The sequence below is a fragment of the Ranitomeya imitator genome, chromosome 7, assembly GCF_032444005.1.
Source record: "Ranitomeya imitator isolate aRanImi1 chromosome 7, aRanImi1.pri, whole genome shotgun sequence".
NCBI classification, from domain to species: Eukaryota; Metazoa; Chordata; class Amphibia; order Anura; family Dendrobatidae; genus Ranitomeya; species Ranitomeya imitator.
Genome location: NC_091288.1, coordinates 210,811,406 through 210,833,534, shown reverse-complemented (window position 1 = coordinate 210,833,534; position 22,129 = coordinate 210,811,406). Strand labels below are relative to the sequence as shown.

The 22,129-nt window shown below is 46.3% G+C and overlaps 1 protein-coding gene across 2 annotated transcripts in view; it reads left to right on the top strand.

The window, feature by feature from the left end:
- RAI1 (retinoic acid induced 1) overlaps positions 1-22,129 on the top strand; it is a 114,030-nt gene that overhangs the window by 83,391 nt on the left and 8,510 nt on the right. For both annotated transcript variants that reach the window (XM_069734690.1, XM_069734692.1), the window contains exon 2: positions 16,661-21,971. In XM_069734690.1, the coding sequence (XP_069590791.1) occupies positions 16,677-21,971 (5,295 nt within the window). In that variant the 5' untranslated portion in view covers positions 16,661-16,676. The remainder of the gene's footprint in view (positions 1-16,660; positions 21,972-22,129) is intronic.

The following is a 22,129-nucleotide window of genomic DNA, read 5'->3' as shown; positions in this document are numbered from 1 at the left end:
CTTCACACAGTAGACTTCAGGGGTGGTCACAAAAAACGAATCCCAACGATAATATATGATGCTTATCTTCTAGGTTATTTAATATATTTTATTTACCCCCCCTTTAAAGGGAACCTGTCACCAGATTGAAAATTGCCAGTTTATGGTTTTATTGTATTCTCGCTGTTCCCTTGATTATCCCATTTTTTATTTTTTTTAAATCTGCCATACGGTTCCAGAGATCTGGGCCTTTTCATGTAGTGCTTCATTATGTCTTTTCTGAGGGGGCGTGGCTCACAGGATTCCCTGGAGGGCGTGTCTTTAGGCTGCTTTACTCTGTTAGCCACGCCCCATGGTAAAGACTATAAAAATTTGCCACTAAATTAAAAGGCTCATATCTCTGGAACCGTTTGTCGGATTTGTGAAAAACAAAAAAATTGATCATTCAGGGGAGCAGAAGAAATAAAATGAGAGCACAAACTGGACATTTATGACCTGATGAAAAGTCCCCTTTAAGAACTGTTTAATGACCGACATCAAGAGGATCGCACTATGCGAATTTTGATATTTCAGGTGGCCTGTATCTTTAAATATAACGAGCCGATAAATCTGCCCTCCGGCTTAATATAATTTACTGAATCTGTAAAATCAGATATAATCTGACCGTCCCGCTCTCTGCTCCCAGTCCTGCGTCTGCATAAGGGAGGGAGGTTTAGGGGGCTGCTGTCTCCTTCCTACATATTTCTGGCGCTGCGCGATGGTTGCAAAACATATTTTAGCTGTTGCAGTAAAACTGTGAATTGCGTATTCCTGGCACGGGGGGCTTTATAGGTGGTGGTGGGGGGGATTTCTGCTCAGATTTATTTTTAATGCTTGGCTGGGGTAAAAAAAATATCTCTTAATTCTCAGTTTCATTGGCTGCAACGATCAGTGGCAAAATTACTCAGTCATGCGGTGGGAATGAACATCCAGACGGGGAAGGAGGAGGATGGGGCTGTATTCAGATAATGGAAATCTGGCCAGGGAATTTGTACAATACCATGTCTGTGGATTAGGCTGAAGAATACAGAGGAACCAGCATGCAGGCAGTAAAGCCCGTCGCCTCTGCGGGAACTCTTGAGGGGGCACAGATCCCTCCTTTATCGCTGAGATATTCATCTGCGTGCCGCTGTGTGGTGGGATCAAAATGGAGGTCGCGTTTCTTCAGGCTGTGTCACTATGTCCCCTTCTCCGGGAAACAGTCGAATGATTTAAAGGGAAAAAGGAGGGTGTTCTTTTGTGTTTCGCCTCTGCCTCCTCTTGTCACAAAAAGAGAACGTTTCGCACAAGGGCAAAATCGTTTTCCGGGGGTCCGTCGTTTCGCCCCCGGGAGGTGAATGAGATAGGCGTCACTTTCCTATCAGCCATACACAAAAAAAAACATATTAATACTCACAGAACTTGGGTTATATTCGTAGCGATCACGTTTTAACCCGGAGAAGCCAAAAAGAGAAGCCTCCATGGAAATGAGGTGATGATTCCTGTCAGTCACTTCCTGGAATGGCTGATAACCGAGAATAACACGGTACCATATTCCAAAAAAAAACATATTAATACTCTCAGAACTCGGGTTATATTAGTAGCGATCACGTTTTAACTCGGAAAAGCCAAAAAGAGAAGCCTCCATGGGAATGAGGTGATGATTCCTGTCAGTCACTTCCTGGAATGGCTGATAACCGAGAATAGCACGGTACCATATTCCAAAAAAAAAAAACATATTAATACGCACAGAACTTGTGGTATATTAGTAGCGATCACGTTTTAACCCGGAAAAGCCGAAAAGAGAAGCCTCCATGGAAATGAGGTGATGATTCCTGTCAGTCACTTCCTGGAATGGCTGATAACCGAGAATAGCACGGTACCATATTCGGTTTTCACCCTCAAAAACTGCGATATGTGAATGGAAATTTTCAGCATTTCAAGGGGCTCCATTAACCCTCAATTTTCATTTTTTTCCGCCCATTTACGTTTTTTCCTCCCCTTCTTCCAAGACCTATAACATTATTTTTTTTTATTTTTCCATCTCCATATGAGGGGTTGGGATGCGTTCACACGGGGAGGAGGAGGTTGTGGATTTTTCAAGCCGATTATTCCACTTTAAAAACACATAAAAACAGGGCAAAAAAAATGTTTTTACAAAAATCCGCTCAAAAGAAAATAAAAATGGGAATGCAGAAACTTACGCCCCATTGGCACATTTTTCCATTCACAAGCATTGGTTAATGTGGACTTTTTTTGACAAAAAACCCCCGCTTCGCAAAAATGCAAACCCAAATGCATTAAGAATTGACTTTTTGCTGATTTTTTTTACACAGGGAGAAAAACAAGTGGAAACACAAAACAGCCCCATGCACATGATCAGCGCGTTTTCCTCTTCAAAATCCACATGGAAAAACAGCGTCAGATTCTCTGATTCGGATTTTGGAGCAGATTTGCTTCTAAATCCACATAATAAAATGTGTCATTTTGGATGTTGGGGGTGTAGAAGTGGGTGACATAATTATGGTGGTGGCTGGTGAGGTGCCAAAGTTCAGAATATGGCGCGGTCACATGACGAGGTCGCCGTCTCACGTGGCTTGGTGTGAAATCGTGACTGGCTCCCTTTCTACTCAGAATCTCACAGGAACCTGATACAAATAGTGAGGCATGAGCCGGGAGGCAGCGGATGAATGATTTATTTTGTGTGGGCTCTACTCTCGCCGGGCAACCAGGGCTATTAATAACCCATTTTGTGACCTGGAACACGGAAGAAGCGAATTTGGATCTTTTACAGATCCCCATAGGGTTGGGTCCCCTTCCTGGTCGCCATGGTAACATCATATGCAGACCTGTAATCTGTCATGGCGGCCATTCTTAGGCCGCATTTCCAAGACCTGCCTTTGTTGCCTGTAGCGACCAATCAGAGCTCAGATCTCCATTTTGTAAACTGCTCTGGTAAAATGAAAGCCATGGGCAGCAAAAGCAGCATACAACATTGTTGATGGATCTGGAGCCGTCTGATACTTTGTCATTCTGGATATTACTCGAATCCCACATATAATGGCCTAGAGACAAATGCCCATCTGTCCCCGAACCTGAGCTTCAGTCCTGTGCTTCCTCACCTTATCTGCCAATTAAACCTCACCATGAATACACTCATTCTCTAAATAGAAGGCCCTAACAGAGACAAATGCCCACCAGTCCCAGAATCTGAACTTGGGCGCCCTCTTCAGAGACCCCATATCAGCCTTCAATGCTCCCTTCATGGCACATACGCCCAATATGCAAGTAAAACCTTACAGTGAGTTTTCTAGTCCCCTAAAGAACGGCCTAAAGGAGACAATTACCCGTGAGTCCAAGGACCCGTGCTTGTTCCTCAAAGACTCTTATCTATGGCACATACACCCTATTTGCAGATAAAATCTCACAATCTTTCTAAATTATTTGGGAGACAAATGCCCAACAGTCCCAGGGCCTGAGTTTTGGCCCTATATCAGCCACAAAGTCTCCTTCCATCAGTCCCAGTACCTGAGTTTTAGCCCTATATCAGCCACAAAGTCGCCTTCCATCTGTCCTATGACATGAGTTTTGGCCATATATCAGCCACAAAGTCTCCTTCCATCAGTCCTAGAACCTGCATTTAGGCACTGTATCAGCCACAAAGTCTCCTTCCATCAGTCCCAGAACCTGAGTTTGGGCCATATATCAGCCACAAAGTCTCCTTCCATCAGTCCCAGAACCTGAGTTTGGGCACTAGATCAGCCACAAAGTCTCCTTCTATCAGTCCAAGAACTTGAGTTTGGACACAATGTCAGCCACAAAGTCTCCTTCCATCAGTCCCAGAACCTGAGTTTGGGCCATATATCAGCCACAATGTCTCCTTCCATCAGTCCCAGAACCTGAGTTTGGGCACTAGATCAGCCACAAAGTCTCCTTCTATCAGTCCAAGAACTTGAGTTTGGACACAATGTCAGCCACAAAGTCTCCTTCCATCAGTCCCAGAACCTGAGTTTGGGCACTAGATCAGCCACAAAGTCTCCTTCTATCAGTCCAAGAACTTGAGTTTGGACACAATGTCAGCAACAAAGACTCCTTCCATCAGTCCCAGAACCTGAGTTTGGGCACTATATCAGCCACAAAGTCTCCTTCCATCAGTCCCAGAACCTGAGTTTGGGCACTATATCAGCCACAAAGTCTCCTTCCATCAGTCCCAGAACCTGAGTTTGGGCCCTATATCAGCCACAAAGTCTCCTTCCATCAGTCCCAGAACCTGAGTTTGGGCCATATATCAGCCACAAAGTCTCCTTCCATCAGTCCCAGAACCTGAGTTTGGGCACTAGATCAGCCACAAAGTCTCCTTCTATCAGTCCAAGAACTTGAGTTTGGACACAATGTCAGCAACAAAGACTCCTTCCATCAGTCCCAGAACCTGAGTTTGGGCACTATATCAGCCACAAAGTCTCCTTCCATCAGTCCCAGAACCTGAGTTTGGGCACTATATCAGCCACAAAGTCTCCTTCCATCAGTCCCAGAACCTGAGTTTGGGCCCTATATCAGCCACAAAGTCTCCTTCCATCAGTCCCAGAACCTGAGTTTGGGCCATATATCAGCCACAAAGTCTCCTTCCATCAGTCCCAGAACCTGAGTTTGGGCACTAGATCAGCCACAAAGTCTCCTTCTATCAGTCCAAGAACTTGAGTTTGGACACAATGTCAGCCACAAAGTCTCCTTCCATCAGTCCCAGAACCTGAGTTTGGGCCATATATCAGCCACAATGTCTCCTTCCATCAGTCCCAGAACCTGAGTTTGGGCACTAGATCAGCCACAAAGTCTCCTTCTATCAGTCCAAGAACTTGAGTTTGGACACAATGTCAGCCACAAAGTCTCCTTCCATCAGTCCCAGAACCTGAGTTTGGGCACTAGATCAGCCACAAAGTCTCCTTCTATCAGTCCAAGAACTTGAGTTTGGACACAATGTCAGCAACAAAGACTCCTTCCATCAGTCCCAGAACCTGAGTTTGGGCACTATATCAGCCACAAAGTCTCCTTCCATCAGTCCCAGAACCTGAGTTTGGGCACTATATCAGCCACAAAGTCTCCTTCCATCAGTCCCAGAACCTGAGTTTGGGCCCTATATCAGCCACAAAGTCTCCTTGCACATAGTACATGGCCCATGTACTTTAACCTGGAGGAGACAAATGCCCCTCAGTTCCTGTACATAAACCCTTCCACCAAAATCTCGTATATAGTTATGTGATATCGAATGTTAGTGCCAATATTCATGGTGTAGCTATGTACCAAGGGATGAGGGCATTTTAGATATTGGTCTACCCGTGCCAGAGCGGGTTCTGCACGCCACGTCTTTCAATCTTCTACGTCTTCCGATACGCCATTATGTTACAGATAATTACAGCAATTCATTTTTCATCAGTAAGTAGCTCCTAAGTGCCCTGCGCAATCTCACGGGGTGGATCCTGACCATAAAATCTCCACACCACAAAGCATTTCCACATCCTCACTGCCAAGGCTGCTTCTCGCTCTGATCTCCTGGTGCCCCCCGTGATGCCAGCTCCATGCTAAGTATATAAAGCGTGCAGCAAGCTGTGAGGAATATGCCCTCATAATGGAATTATTAATAAAACGCTGTAAGGAGACTGGATGGCCCCTCGTGGAAAGTCTGCGGCAAAGGACAGGGTATCTTTACACTCTAATTTTCACTCTCTTTGCAGTTCTCATAGGGCGTCGAAAAGCGTGGCACACCATGAGCAACCTGGAAATCAATATTGTTTTTGGCACCACCCTACAAGAGGCAAACGGTGTCGCCAGATAATTAAGGCCGTGTTGTTTGGCCTAAAAGGTTGCGTCATCAACTAAGACAGACATCGTTTTGCCCTACTTATGGGTGTTGGGTAGTGTTTAGGTGTAATTGTTCTCCAACAAATGTAATTTTCAAGAGTGGATGTTAAAGGGGAGATGTCACCAGGTCAGAAGTGGCCAGTTTTTGCTCTTACTTTATTCCCGCTGTTTCCCTGAGTACTCCCACTTTGTCCTTTTTTAATCCACCATAAAGTTCTGCAGATATGGGCTTTATTTTATTTAGTACCAATTTTTATGATCTTTTCCGAGGGGCGTGGCTAGCAGGATATTAAGACACACCCCAAGGGTAAAGACCATAAAAATAGCACTAAATAAAAGCCCATAGCTCTGGAACCATATGGCGGATTTAAAAAAAAAAAAAAATGGAAAAAAAATGAAATACTCAGAGAAGCAGCATGAATGAAATAAGAGAGAAAAATGCTCACTTTTACCTAGTAATACAGGTCCCCTTTAAAAATACCCCCAAAATGTATTTTGGAGCAGCTACAATGGGATCTAAACTGCTTATATCTTGTGGGCAGGTCTAAAAGCTCTGCAGCTTCAACCAATGGTATAATAGAAAGGAGTTGTGAAGTTGGTGGGGATAAAGCATGCTGTGACCAATCAGATCATTGGGGAGGGCTTGTAACAGCAGGAGGAGATGAGTGTTATGATCTTGTAGGAGAAAGTGACCATCCATGTGATGATGGTGGCTGCCTGTAACTTAGGAAATGTCATCATTAACTAACTAATGAGAGGCTGAGAAAAAAGGGAAGAGACAGGAAACAATGCAGCAAAGAGTGTTTTTGGAGAGCTGGGTATGGGAGACAGGGACATAGACAAAGATTTAGAAAGTGGGAGCATAAGGTACCCCAGCAGCACAGAGTATTTCAGAAGAGGATTGCACTGATATATTGGGAGACCATAGAGTATTTCTGGAGAGGATGGTGCTAAGTTCATAGAGAGGGAGTTACCTAGAGGATTGGAAGGGGCGAGAAAGACAGTAGCCCTAGGTATTTCAGGAGAGGAGTGTGCTGATATTTTAAGAGACCGTAGATTGAGAGGTACATAGTTGAGATGGTGTAAGGTAACCCAGCAGCGCAGAGTATTTCTGGAGAGGATTGTGCTAAGCTTATAGAGAGAGAGTTACCTAGAGGACTGGAAGGTGCGAGAAAGACAGCAGCACTAAGTATTTCAGGAGAGGAGTGTGCTGATCTTGTGACCATAAACACAGCGAAGGCGCTGGATACTGCAGCAGCACTAAGTATTTCAGGAGAGGAGTGTGCTGATCTAGTGACCATAAACACAGCGAAGGCGCTGGATACTGCAGCAGAACTAAGTATTTCAGGAGAGGAGTGTGCTGATCTTGTGACCATAAACATAGCGAAGTAGCTGGATACTGCAGCAGCACTAAGTATTTCAGGAGAGGAGTGTGCTGATCTTGTGACCATAAACGTAGCGAAGGAGCTGGATACTGCAGCAGCACTAAGTATTTCAGGAGAGGAGTGTGCTGATCTTGTGACCATAAACGTAGCGAAGGAGCTGGATACTGCAGCAGCACTAAGTATTTCAGGAGAGGAGTGTGCTGATCTTGTGACCATAAACATAGCGAAGGAGCTGGATACTGCAGCAGCACTAAGTATTTCAGGAGAGGAGTGTGCTGATCTTGTGACCATAAACATAGCGAAGGAGGTGGATACTGCAGCAGCACTAAGTATTTCAGGAGAGGAGTGTGCTGATCTTGTGACCATAAACATAGCGAAGGAGGTGGATACTGCAGCAGCACTAAGTATTTCAGGAGAGGAGTGTGCTGATCTTGTGACCATAAACATAGCGAAGGCGCTGGACCCTGCAGAGCACAGAGTGTTTCAGGAGAGGGCTGTGCAGTGAGCTGTCCTCTGGTGCAGTGTCAGGATGGTTGAAAGTTACCAGTACAGGGGAAGTCTGCAATAGCGGAAGAGTGAGAGACTTGGCAGATGTACAGCAAAAGGATGGAAAACACAAACAGGAGTCGGCCCGCATAGGCCGAGGGGGAGCGTCTGAATGGGGGAACACAAGGCTGCCTGATTAAAGGAAGGTTATTCTGCACATTTCAGTCTGTCCTGCAGTCCATACAGAGATGAATGCAAGACGGAACCATTGTACGAGTGCGATCTACACGGATGAGACATGACAATGGACGGTGTCCACTCTGCATCCTGCACATGAATTCCCCCTCTCTTGGACTGTGGCCATCCATATTCCCAGCGTTCCCACTGACTGGAATTGAGCTTCCGGATTTTTGGAGACATATATGGGATCTTCTGTGTCCTGGCGGCCTTCCCCAATCTCCTCTGCCGTTTAAGATTACGTTCCTTTTATCTGAATCTTAAAGGGACCATCTGTTTCCAAAGGATGTTAGAAAAAAAGACCCCGGGGAAAGGCACTTGTGAGACAGACTGGGGCTGAAAACCTCCTGACAAGAGACTGGTAACGGCTGGGGCCAGCAGACATAAGAAATAAGCATGGCCAGGAGCCCAAACATGTGACGCCTCGTGTCTGGTGTCCTCGAAACCTTTAATGGAAAACCGCACTGACAGGCGCAGATTGCGGAGCTGTACTGACGATCTGCTGTTCCACTACACCCCGCCATATGCATCTGTACCAAGAAACAATAGACCTACTGTACTGTACTGTGCAAAAGTTTAAGGCAGGTGTGAAAAAAACACTGCAGAAATAGAAGTGGTAATAGTTTATTTGTATCAATTAATAAAATACAAAGTGAAAGGAGAAAAGAGAAATGTAATCCCATCAGTATCTGATGACTGCCCTTCACCTTCATCATCAGTATCTAGTGACTGCCCGTCGCCTCCATCATCAGTATCTGGTGACTGCCCGTCACCTCCATCATCACTATCCAGTGACTGCCCGTCGCCTCCATCATCAGTTTTCGGTGACCACCCGTCACCTCCATCACTCCTCGGTCACTGGTACACAGGTTGTTCCAAACATTTTGTAGAACTGACCCCAGATCTTGTATGTATGAGGCTTGTGCGAATCCTTCTGTCTCTCCATGTGACCCCAGACACTGGATGATGAGAGCATGTGCTGCCATTGTTCTGCACCCTAGTTCCTGTATTTTTATGTATAGTTGAGTCTCGTTGCCTTGTTTCCAAGTTGAATATATGGGATTTTTTTGGCCACAATCTTTCCATGAAGACTTCTGGCCAGGCTTCTCCGAACAATAGGCGTAGATGGTCCCACTTGTTGCTATCAGTTCTGAGCTGATGGCACAGCTGGACATCTACCAATTTCGAAGGGAATTGGCATGATGTCTCTTTTAAAGTTTCCTTGTCCAACCATGTCTTTATCGTTGCCCATTGCTTGGTAGTTATCCAAAAAAGCATGAACAGCACATTTTATAACTCCTATCGTCTGTGAAATCTTTGGCTGGAAGATACCTTGCTGATGCAGTATAACTACCTTGTGTATGACCTCAATAATGAAACTTTCTTCCACAACCACACCATTTTAGCAGTGTTTATCTGTTCCTCACCCAGTTTTCAGCCTCCTACACAGCTGTTTTTGTTTCAGTTACTGACTGTGTTTCAACCTATATATGAAAATGATCGTCATTATTGCCTGTTTGGTAGAATTGTTTTTTTCATACACCAGACTATAATCCTACAAAATCCATGACTGTGTCCAGGTGACCCAAGATGAATCGGACCATCAAAGGCCTTTCTGCAAAAAAAAAAATAAAAATCTCCCTTGTGTGAATCTTCTACAAGGCTAGGTTCAGGCGGCACTGTTGTAAATTGGGCACATGACTGTCTCCAGGTGCCTGTCCGCATAGCGAATGGGCGCAGGAGCTGATTGCTATTGACATACACTAGTCTAGTCCATAAACTGGACCATTCTAGCCCATGTTGCCGGTATTTTTTTTTCATAGGGACCTGAGGTATGTCTGTAAAATTGCCCACAGGCCATTGGTCGTAGACTAGTATGGGCCCGTATTTCACATGGATAGAACACAGAATATTTCTTCCTGAGTTATTTGACAAATCTAGCTCTGTTACATCCATATAGAAAGGATATTGCTATACGTGGTGTTTTGAAGTTCACCTTTGGTCAGTTTTCCTCCACAGACTATTTTTCCTTTTACTCCTGGAGGTCAGCAGGAAGCACTGAGCGCTAACTCTCTGGTCATCTTTCCTCCGCAGACTATTTTTCCTTTTACTCCTGGAGGTCAGCAGGAAGCACTGAGCGCTAACTCTCTGGTCATCTTTCCTCCATAGACTATTTTTCCTTTTACTCCTGGAGGTCAGCAGGCAGCACTGAGCGCTAACTCTCTGGTCATCTTTCCTCCGCAGACCATTTTTCTTTTACTCCTGGAGGTCAGCAGGTAGCACAGAGCGCTAACTCTCTGGTCATCTTTCCTCCGCAGACTATTTTTCCTTTTACTCCTGGAGGTCAGCAGGTAGCACAGAGCGCTAACTCTCTGGTTATCTTTCCACCGCTGACTCTTTTTCCTTTTACTCCTGGAGGTCAGCAGGTAGCACTGAGCGCTAACTCTCTGGTCATCTTTCCTCCGCAGACTCTTTTTCCTTTTTCTCCTGGAGGTCAGCAGGTAGCACTGAGCGCTAACTCTCTGGTCATCTTTCCTCCGCAGACTCTTTTTCCTTTTACTCCTGGAGGTCAGCAGGTAGCACTGAGCGCTAACTCTCTGGTCATCTTTCCTCCGCAGACCATTTTTCCTTTTGCTCCTGGAGGTCAGCAGGTAGCACTGAGCGCTAACTCTCTGGTCATCTTTCCTCCACAGACTCTTTTTCTTTTTACTCCTGGAGGTCAGCAGGTAGCACTGAGCGCTAACTCTCTGGTCATCTTTCCTCCGCAGACTCTTTTTCCTTTTACTCCTGGAGGTCAGCAGGAAGCACAGAGCGCTAACTCTCTGGTCATCTTTCCTCTGCAGACTCTTTTTCCTTTTACTCCTGGAGATCAGCAGGTAGCACTGAGCGCTAACTCTCTGGTCATCTTTCCTCTGCAGACTCTTTTTCCTTTCACTCCTGGAGGTCAGCAGGTAGCACAGAGCGCTAACTCTCTGGTCATCTTTCCTCCGCAGACTATTTTTCCTTTTACTCCTGGAGGTCAGCAGGTAGCACTGAGCGCTAACTCTCTGGTCATCTTTCCTCCGCAGACTCTTTTTCCTTTTACCCCTGGAGGTCAGCAGGTAGCACAGAGCGCTAACTCTCTGGTCATCTTTCCTCCGCAGACTCTTTTTCCTTTTACTCCTGGAGGTCAGCAGGTAGCACTGAGCGCTAACTCTCTGGTCATCTTTCCTCCGCAGACTATTTTTCCTTTTACTCCTGGAGGTCAGCAGGTAGCACGGGTCATCTTTCCTCCGCAGACTATTTTTCCTTTTACCCCTGGAGGTCAGCAGGTAGCACAGAGCGCTAACTCTCTGGTCATCTTTCCTCCGCAGACTATTTTTCCTTTTACTCCTGGAGGTCAGCAGGAAGCACTGAGTGCTAACTCTCTGGTCATCTTTCCTCCGCAGACTATTTTTCCTTTTACCCCTGGAGGTCAGCAGGTAGCACAGAGCGCTAACTCTCTGGTCATCTTTCCTCCGCAGACTATTTTTCCTTTTACTCCTGGAGGTCAGCAGGTAGCACTGAGCGCTAACTCTCTGGTCATCTTTCCTCCGCAGACTATTTTTCCTTTTACTCCTGGAGGTCAGCAGGAAGCACAGAGCGCTAACTCTCTGGTCATCTTTCCTCCATAGACTATTTTTCCTTTTACTCCTGGAGGTCAGCAGGAAGCACAGAGCGCTAACTCTCTGGTCATCTTTCCTCCGTAGACTATTTTTCCTTTTACCCCTGGAGGTCAGCAGGTAGTACTGAGCGCTAACTCTCTGGTCATCTTTTCTCCGCAGACTATTTTTCCTTTTGCTCCTGGAGGTCAGCAGGAAGCACTGAGCGCTAACTCTCTGGTCATCTTTCCTCCGCAGACTCTTTTTCCTTTTACCCCTGGAGGTCAGCAGGTAGCACAGAGCGCTAACTCTCTGGTCATCTTTCCTCCGCAGACTCTTTTTCCTTTTACTCCTGGAGGTCAGCAGGTAGCACTGAGCGCTAACTCTCTGGTCATCTTTCCTCCGCAGACTCTTTTTCTTTTTACCCCTGGAGGTCAGCAGGTAGCACTGAGCGCTAACTCTCTGGTCATCTTTCCTCCGCAGACTCTTTTTCTTTTTACCCCTGGAGGTCAGCAGGTAGCACTGAGCGCTAACTCTCTGGTCATCTTTCCTCCGCAGACTCTTTTTCCTTTTACCCCTGGAGGTCAGCAGGTAGCACAGAGCGCTAACTCTCTGGTCATCTTTCCTCCGCAGACCATTTTTCCTCTTACTCCTGGAGGTCAGCAGGTAGCACAGAGCGCTAACTCTCTGGTCATCTTTCCTCCGCAGACTCTTTTTCCTTTTACTCCTGGAGGTCAGCAGGAAGCACAGAGCGCTAACTCTCTGGTCATCTTTCCTCCGCAGACTCTTTTTCTTTTTACCCCTGGAGGTCAGCAGGAAGCACTGAGCGCTAACTCTCTGGTCATCTTTCCTCCGCAGACTCTTTTTCCTTTTACCCCTGGAGGTCAGCAGGTAGCACAGAGCGCTAACTCTCTGGTCATCTTTCCTCCGCAGACCATTTTTCCTCTTACTCCTGGAGGTCAGCAGGTAGCACAGAGCGCTAACTCTCTGGTCATCTTTCCTCCGCAGACTCTTTTTCCTTTTACCCCTGGAGGTCAGCAGGTAGCACAGAGCGCTAACTCTCTGGTCATCTTTCCTCCGCAGACCATTTTTCCTCTTACTCCTGGAGGTCAGCAGGTAGCACAGAGCGCTAACTCTCTGGTCATCTTTCCTCCGCAGACTCTTTTTCTTTTTACTCCTGGAGGTCAGCAGGTAGCACAGAGCGCTAACTCTCTGGTCATCTTTCCTCCGCAGACCATTTTTCCTTTTACTCCTGGAGGTCAGCAGGTAGCACAGAGCGCTAACTCTCTGGTCATCTTTCCTCCGCAGACTCTTTTTCCTTTTACCCCTGGAGGTCAGCAGGAAGCACAGAGCGCTAACTCTCTGGTCATCTTTCCTCCGCAGACCATTTTTCCTTTTACCCCTCGAGGTCAGCAGGTAGCACAGAGCGCTAACTCTCTGGTCATCTTTCCTCCGCAGACCATTTTTCCTCTTACTCCTGGAGGTCAGCAGGTAGCACAGAGCGCTAACTCTCTGGTCATCTTTCCTCCGCAGACTATTTTTCCTTTTGCTCCTGGAGGTCAGCAGGTAGCACAGAGCGCTAACTCTCTGGTCATCTTTCCTCCGCAGACTCTTTTTCCTTTTACTCCTGGAGGTCAGCAGGTAGCACTGAGCGCTAACTCTCTGGTCATCTTTCCTCCGCAGACTCTTTTTCTTTTTACCCCTGGAGGTCAGCAGGTAGCACTGAGCGCTAACTCTCTGGTCATCTTTCCTCCGCAGACTCTTTTTCCTTTTACTCCTGGAGGTCAGCAGGTAGCACTGAGCGCTAACTCTCTGGTCATCTTTCCTCCGCAGACCATTTTTCCTCTTACTCCTGGAGGTCAGCAGGTAGCACAGAGCGCTAACTCTCTGGTCATCTTTCCTCCGCAGACTATTTTTCCTTTTGCTCCTGGAGGTTAGCAGGTAGCACAGAGCGCTAACTCTCTGGTCATCTTTCCTCCGCAGACTCTTTTTCCTTTTACTCCTGGAGGTCAGCAGGTAGCACTGAGCGCTAACTCTCTGGTCATCTTTCCTCCGCAGACTCTTTTTCTTTTTACCCCTGGAGGTCAGCAGGTAGCACTGAGCGCTAACTCTCTGGTCATCTTTCCTCCGCAGACTCTTTTTCCTTTTACTCCTGGAGGTCAGCAGGAAGCACTGAGCGCTAACTCTCTGGTCATCTTTTCTCCGCAGACTATTTTTCCTTTTGCTCCTGGAGGTCAGCAGGTAGCACTGAGCGCTAAGTCTCTGGTCATCTTTTCTCCGCAGACTATTTTTCCTTTTGCTCCTGGAGGTCAGCAAGGTAGCACAGAGCGCTAACTCTCTGGTCATCTTTCCTCCTCAGACTCTTTTTCCTTTTACTCCTGGAGGTCAGCAGGTAGCACTGAGCGCTAACTCTCTGGTCATCTTTCCTCCGCAGACTCTTTTTCTTTTTACCCCTGGAGGTCAGCAGGTAGCACTGAGCGCTAACTCTCTGGTCATCTTTCCTCCGCAGACTCTTTTTCCTTTTACTCCTGGAGGTCAGCAGGTAGCACAGAGCGCTAACTCTCTGGTCATCTTTCCTCCGCAGACCATTTTTCCTTTTACCCCTGGAGGTCAGCAGGTAGCACAGAGCGCTAACTCTCTGGTCATCTTTCCTCCGCAGACCATTTTTCCTCTTACTCCTGGAGGTCAGCAGGTAGCACTGAGCGCTAACTCTCTGGTCATCTTTCCTCCGCAGACCATTTTTCCTTTTACCCCTGGAGGTCAGCAGGTAGCACAGAGCGCTAACTCTCTGGTCATCTTTCCTCCGCAGACCATTTTTCCTTTTTACCCCTGGAGGTCAGCAGGTAGCACAGAGCGCTAACTCTCTGGTCATCTTTCCTCCGCAGACCATTTTTCCTCTTACTCCTGGAGGTCAGCAGGTAGCACAGAGCGCTAACTCTCTACGTCTCATCTCCTTTCCCTGTATCAGCAGGTAACCTCAGGCGGAGTTGCTCGTCTGTGCTGCCTCTCACTCTCCGCTCTGATTGTTCTGCCACAAGCAGGTGTGGGAGTTACAGACCCCAGGGCAGAGGATGCTACATGGGTAAAAGTGTGTCAGCTCCGCTCAGCCAGAGCTCCTCTGCTCAGACGTTCACCGTTTCAGCACCAGATCAGCCTGCAGCAGAAGGCAATTACTGGGGACTCAGACTGCGCTCCCTCCGTCCCCCTCCTCCATCCAAAATGCACAGATGTTTACTCGCACACAATGCCTACAACAGAGAGACTCTCTCATCAGGACCCATTGATTGCATGGAACCTTCTATCCTGTAGCCCGGGGCTTAGCCATAATCTGGTCAGTATTTGGAAGCCAGGAGCCGGTGCAAAAAGAAAAAGGTTTCATTCCTAATTTTGGCTACATTGAAAAATTTGTACGATTATGGTCCCCGATGTCTGTGCCAGATTTTCCGCTCTCTGCTCACAATTCTGACATTTCTTAAAGGGACAGGCACAATGTCTGACATTTTTTTTAATATGCGATTTCCCTCCTGAGCGGTTAAATTTCCAGCAGCGCGACTGATCAGGAGGCTTTGTTTGTTTACACGCGTTCCCTGTACGTATCTCATCTATATAGAGCAGATGTGACCAATCAATCCTGCAGGGAGCGCATGTAAACAACGACGACCTTCCACCGGGCGCGTTTTAACACCGTGTGCACATTAGACTTGCAGAAGTCCAGGCAGTAACAGGTTAATCAACGAAACTCCTAGGCCTTTTGCCATTTTCTTCTAGAATATAATGCGTGTAACCGGCACGTTGCAAAGTATTAACCCTTACCCTGTGCCGCCTTGCAATATCCCCTCCACCAATCCCCCGTAGCATCGCACAATAGCTAATTTTCAGTTCCATTCCGCCGCAGAAATCTCACACAGCGACTGTGAAAGGATTGCCGCTGGATCCTGACTGTGAGTGCTTTTTTTTTTTTTTTTTTTTTTGTAGCGTAGATAGATTTTTATAGAGCCTGGATATTAATTGATCGCGTCTCCTCCTCCCCTCTCACATTTAAAAAGAAAAATGGGGGGGAAAAATAAAAGCGCCCTGTTGAGTAGAGTTGATTTTTATTTATTTTTTTTTCTTTTAAGGCTGTCGAGGATTTTTTTTTTTTTTAAATTTATTTTCTACCGTGCAAGTTTCCACAAGGGGTTAAGCACTAATAAGCTGCTGCCTGGAATTCATCCTGCAGCTTGTGATATTGGCAGCGTTGCAGCGGCACGAACGAATGAACGGCTTGCGCTCCTCTACATTTCATTTGTATGCAGAGTCTGGCTCCGCCAAAGCACCTTCTGTGCAGCTTCAAACATAGATCATGTAAAATGTTGCTGATCTTCCCCCTGCACAAATCACTGGGAGGGAACCAGCTGACTGCAATGGGGGAAGTGGGGGGTGGATGGAGGGAGGACAGTCATGTCCTGCTGGTGCAGAAGAAAAGTACTAGGTGACCTTAGCTAATGAGGGGCACAGGTGCTGGCGTGGTGGGCACGTTCGCAGACACGCTGGGGAATGTGTGATCTTGTTTGGTTTATTTTCCCATCTCCCATCTGTCAGGATGCGCTGTGACTTGTAGTTGAAGAACTTGAGATTGCAACTGATTTGATGCTGACTGATTACAGTATGACTTTACCTTTTGGAGATGTAATCAAACGTGTAGCCAAATATATAGGCTGTATTCAGACGTCTGTGAAGCACAGCCCAAGTAGGGTCCAGATTGTTCTGGCTGGGTGTCTTCTGAGCCAAATAAGCATATATGAGATGTTTGGGGTTGCGTCAAACCCCTTGGCGGGACCATTTAAATTCTGCCATACAAGTGCAAGTTGGTATCAATCGTAAGACTCGTTTATTTGGAACCAGCTGAGACGTGAGGTCTCTGGATGGATGCGCCTCAGGGTCTCGTAGAAATTGCAGTTTTGGGTTAAATTTGCTAAATTCGAAGAATAGTTGACTGTAAGCTGGCAGAGACAGGTTAGCGGGATTAGCGTGGTAGCAGGTAAAAAAAAAATCTCGTATCTAAATCTCTCCCGTTCTGTCTTTTTTTTTTCTCTACAGATAACAAGAGCGAGTCATGCAGTCTTTTCGGGAAAGGTGTGGTTTCCACGGCAACCAACAGAACTACCAACCATCTTCACAGGATTCCTCACGCCTGGAGAATTACAGGCATCAAAGTCACCCGGGGCTCAACTGTGTGCGTCAGAGACAGATGACCAAAGGGTATTATGCCCAGACGTCCTATGAAGGTTACGAGAGCAATACCGGAGAGAAGTACCCCCGCGGTGACAAGCACATGAATGTCCAACAGCTTCAAGGAAGGGTCTCTTTTGCTAGCTTCCCTGAGGGCAGTGTCTACCCTGGACAGTATACTGGAGAAGATGGGATGCAAAACTGGGGGCAATCTCAAGCTTTGGCTGGGGCAAAATATGAGGAAAACGTAATAAAGAAGACTCCTGAAGAAAGCAGGGGGTATCAAGATCCCACTGGACAGATGCCCTTTCGTTCCCACTCTCTACACCACCCACAGCAACCAAATCTTCCTTACACTAAGCTTCCACAGCAAAAGGTCCAGAACGACGTCCCATCTTCTCCCCTGCCCTTTTCCCAGTCGTCCCACTTCAACCAGAATTTCCCCACTTCCACCTTCTCTTCCGTGCCAGGAAGCAGCCCCGTATCCCATTCCTTCAAAAGTTGCACAGCACCTTCTAACCCTCCGCATGACCGTGCTATGGCTACTGCCGGACAAAGGGTGCAATCCATGCATGGTTACCAGTCATCTCGAATGGCTTCCTTTGAGCAAACGCAACACCACCATACGCAGGAAACTTTGCACTACCAAAACATGGCTAAGTACCATGGACAACATTACAGCCAGCAAGGCCAAACGTATTGTCAACCTGAGACTCCCAGCAGAACTTCAGAACAGTATTATCAAGCATTCAGTCCAAGTGCCAGCCATTCTCCAGCCCGGTCAGTGGGCAGATCCCCTTCTTATAGTTCTACCCCTTCTCCATTAATGCCAAACATTGAGAACTTTCAGTACAACCAGCAACAGCATAACACTAATACATTCCCTATGGGTATTTCTGATCACAGCCACTACATGCCTCTCCTAAATCCTTCGCCTACAGGCACCTCCAGTCCAGAATCCCAAACGAAAAATTTGCAGAATGACAAAATCCCAGAAACTTTGCTGTCCGACCTAAGTTTGCAAAGCCTTACTGCTCTCACTTCACAGGTGGAGAACATCTCAACAACCGTTCAGCAACTTCTTATGACCAAGTCTGGAATTCCACAGAAGAAGACAATTAAGACTTCGCCTAGGACCCCCGAGCAAATGAAAGGACAGCATTGTAGTTCAGAGAGCAGTGCTTATTCATCTGAACCAATGGGGACACCTCTTTCAGAAACTCTTGGTACTCCACAGTCTGTCCATGCCGAGGTTCAAGACACAGACTACCTTAGCGGTTCTGATGACCAGCTAGAGAGGAATTACCTGTATTGTGGTCCGGGACGGAGCCCGGCGAGAGCCAACAGTACCAAAATGAAGCCAGAATCCATTTCCACATGTTCTGTCACGTCACCTGACAACATGTCAACAAAGTCTGACGATTCATTTCAGAGCATACATGCTAACCTTCCCTTGGAGACTTTTGCAAAACTGGTGAGCAGTGAGCGAGAATGCCCACACTTACTGGTAAATGCTCTATCCCAAGAGGAACTGTCTACAGAAATCATTGCTCTGCAGGACGCTATTGATAATGAGAAAGCAGAAAAGGCTTGGGTCGATTCTCCAGAATTAGATAATAATTCACCCAAATCCCCATTCAACTTAGAAAACCACACCTGCGTTGAATCAGTGGTCAAAAACACCTGGTCAGATGAGGAGAACATACAGTTATTTTCAGAAGCTTTGAAGAAAGGTGCACCAGACAAATCTCTGAGGAACCAAGATGACTTCAACAAAGATTATTACGAAAAGAAGGAAAAAGTTGCCGAGGAAAACACAGAAAATTCTGTTGTTTTGGACACAGAGAAGAATGGGGATCCTGTGCGATCTAGCGCCAGCTTTACTAGTTTTTCAACTACGTTGGCAAGCACAAATTGTGTGAAAAATTCTGACCCGTTTGACTGGCCAGATAAAAACATGACTGAGTCTTGCCTTCGGTGGAAAGAGATTGAGCTAAGTCTTCATTCTGCCGATCTTCAAAAAGGCCTTTTTCAAAGCAAGGAAAGTAAGGTTGATAGTCAACTTGATGTTCCTGACATGGAGACACCCCTGGAAAATGACTCTGGGGAAGAGTTTAACAAAGAAGGGACAGAAGAAATCGCTTACCCAGATGACAGCAAAGTAGACAATGAAAAGTGGTTAGAAGATACCAGAGACTGTTACACCGAAGAGGATTTCCAAGACATTCCAGATCTGCCATCCCAGAAAGAATCAAATCTGGAACCAGAAGACTATTCCTCATTGTGTGACTTCTCGGAAAGAAAATCTTTCATTTATGATGAATCTCTTACAAAGCCAACCAGGGATTCCGAAGCATTATCTTCAGTTAACACGCCGGAGTCCATTGAAAATCCAGGCACCGAAGAGAAGGAGAATTTAGGGGCAGCTTCACATTTGTCTTGCAATTCTATCATGTTGCTCGGTCCCGCTGTCGAAACGGAATCGAAAGTGAAAAGCTGGTTTGAATCCACAATACCGCACATTGATGACACGAAAGAAAAGATTGAAGAAGTCGTCGAAGACAGCGTGCTAGAACCAGAACTCCTTCAAGAACCAGAAGAAAAACCCCCTGAAATAATGAATATTCCGCCAACTCCTAAAACTGAAGCAGTCGTTGAAAAGAAATCTCTACGTGGACGAAGGAGTCAGTGCAGGACATCCGAAACTTCTGAGCCTAATGCTCCTATCCAGACTCTGAAAGAACCAAATAGTAAACCTGAGACCGAAGACGGTAAAGGCAAGGCGGGAAGTGTCATCGAAATAGCAGCAGTCGCTAAGACTCCTGTGATTGGGGTGACACCAGCACGGATGTGTACTCGTTCCTCTACTGCCAAGGTAGAACCTCAGGGATGTGGAACAGGAACAGATATAAAGGCACCTTCTCAAGAAAAGATGGCGAAGAAAGGAGCATTTGGAGAGAAGGAGAGGGCCCCATATAAAACAGGAAGGAGAGGTGGGAAGAATGCCTTGAAAATATTACCAGCATCTAATGACGAAAATGTATTCCTTCCTCAAAATAACTTGTCTACAATCCTCGGCGGCACTCAGAAATCAAAAGAAAATGGCTTCAGTATTCTGAAGGACGAGCGATCCATGATTCTAAGGTCACGAAGCAAAAAACAGGAGCATTTCCCAGCAAAGAAAAGAAGAGGCAAAAAGGGAATGAACTTTGTCCTTAAGAAACGTTCGTACCTAAAGAAAATACTCGCCAATAATTGCTCCGCTGCTGATACATTTCAGATGGTGCCGAAAGTCAAGAAAAGGATGAAGCTCTCAAATGCAGCAGTGGGGATAAATATCAAAAATTCAGAGCGGCCTTTGCATTCTCTGAAGAGGAAGTCAAATTTAGTTTCTCCAGTTCCGGCCAAAAAACGAAACTTGATCATATGTAGTAAAAAAACTAAGGAGCAGAAATCGGAGACCCCATCAAATTTGTTTAAAAAAATTAAGCGAGTCAAAAAAGAGAAGGTCAAAATAGCAATAGCATCAAAAAAGAATTGTAAAGTCATCCTAAGTGCTGCTTCTGTGCGAATGACCCAAGATGTTTGCCTAAAGATGACCTCACGTGCGTCATACATTGGGCCAATGAAGACAAAGGTCTTGCCACCAAGAAAAGGCAGAGGTTTGAAAATGGAAGCCATTGTTCAAAAAATTACATCACCAAATCAAAAGAAGCATGGTACCGGAGCAATGAACGCTCTCGCTTCTAGCTGCAGTAGTTTGAGTAGCATTGCCCAAAGAAAGGAAATAAAAGATGGCACCTTACTAACGGCAGATGCCAACACCAAGACAATGGCTCAGGATTTGACCCGTATTGAATCTTCGAAGCCAGAGCATAAAGGGAGCTGTCAAGGGTCAAACCACAAGTCCCTCAAAGGAAAACCCTTACAGAAGAAGAAGGGGCCTCTAAATTCATTACATGGAGAGGCTGTCTCACAAAATGCAGCCAAAAGAGGGGGCAACTTTGCAAGTTCGAAAAAACCTAATTCTCTACCTAAAACGATGATCAGAAGAGGGAGGTCCAAAAGTTCCTCCACCACTTCTAAAGCAACAGCGAAGAAGCCCCTTGGTTCCTCTCCATCTGTTCTTAAACCTAAAGATAAAGCTTTATCGAACAATGTTCTCTTGGCCAAGAAATTACGCTCGAGTGAATGCAAAAAGCAAGGGCCAAAAGATATCTCCAGCCTTCCTGACCCATCTGCGGAGGCCTTGTCCCAAACTAGAGCTAGGAAAAAACCCAAGTATCCAAAGTTTAATGGTTACACCAAGAGGCAACGCAAGTGTACTCCTCGAAGCAGGTCCACAAGTCAAGAACTTGGAACCAAACGAAGGTCGAAGAGGCAACTTGTTCCTCTTGTTACACCCAAAGAGCCAGTAATTAAATTGAAATATGTTTCCTCTAAACCGGCCCGAGCTGATAGTAGAGTCCGTCTCTTCTCCCCATATATTCAGGTGGAGAAAAGAAATGCCTTCACTACTACCTGCACCATCGTGAATTCTGCTGGCGAAGAGATGAGATTATTCAAGGAGAGAAGTGCAGTCCACTCTTCGTCTCCCTCTGTCACATTTTCCAATCAAGGTTCTTTACCGTTATCCTCTAGGATGCAGTTGGGACCTCTCGTGTGCAAGTCGGTGAGCTCCGGTTGTCTTCTTTGCTGCTTGTGTTGTTGTCCTGCCAACTATAAAGACTTGGGTGATCTTTGTGGCCCGTATTACCCCATGGAATGTTTGCCCACTAAGAAAACCAGGCCGAAAGAGAAACTGAAAGTGGAGGACACCTCACCGGAGAAGTCCTCCAAGACTGTAGATTTTCGGGGCACAGCGGGGAGTGGGAGGACATCTTGCGTGGAAAGCGGAACCACCGACATAGTCAAACACAACAATCTCCGATCTAGTGTCCGTGCCATGCTCAGGAAGCTGCCCAACTGTTTCTGCTGTAATAAAAAGGGGACAGAGGGGACAGATACTGAGAAGCCCAGGAAGCACCATTGCAGCAAAAGCTCTGAGCTTCATTCACCCGAGGCCGACACACAAGAGCACTGGGTCCATGAAGCTTGTGCCGTCTGGACCAGCGGAGTTTACCTAGTGGCTGGAAAACTTTACGGTGTCCACGAAGCTATACAAATGGCAGCTTCAGCAGTGAGTAAAATGGTAGCATGCAATACACGGTCACACTTGCAAAAACAAATATAAAAGTTGTAAAAAAAAAGTTTGGGGAAACTTTTGAAACTTAATCTTTACGAGCATTGCGGATGAGTTGTGTACCCTGTACTTTTAGATTTCCCTCAAACAAGAAT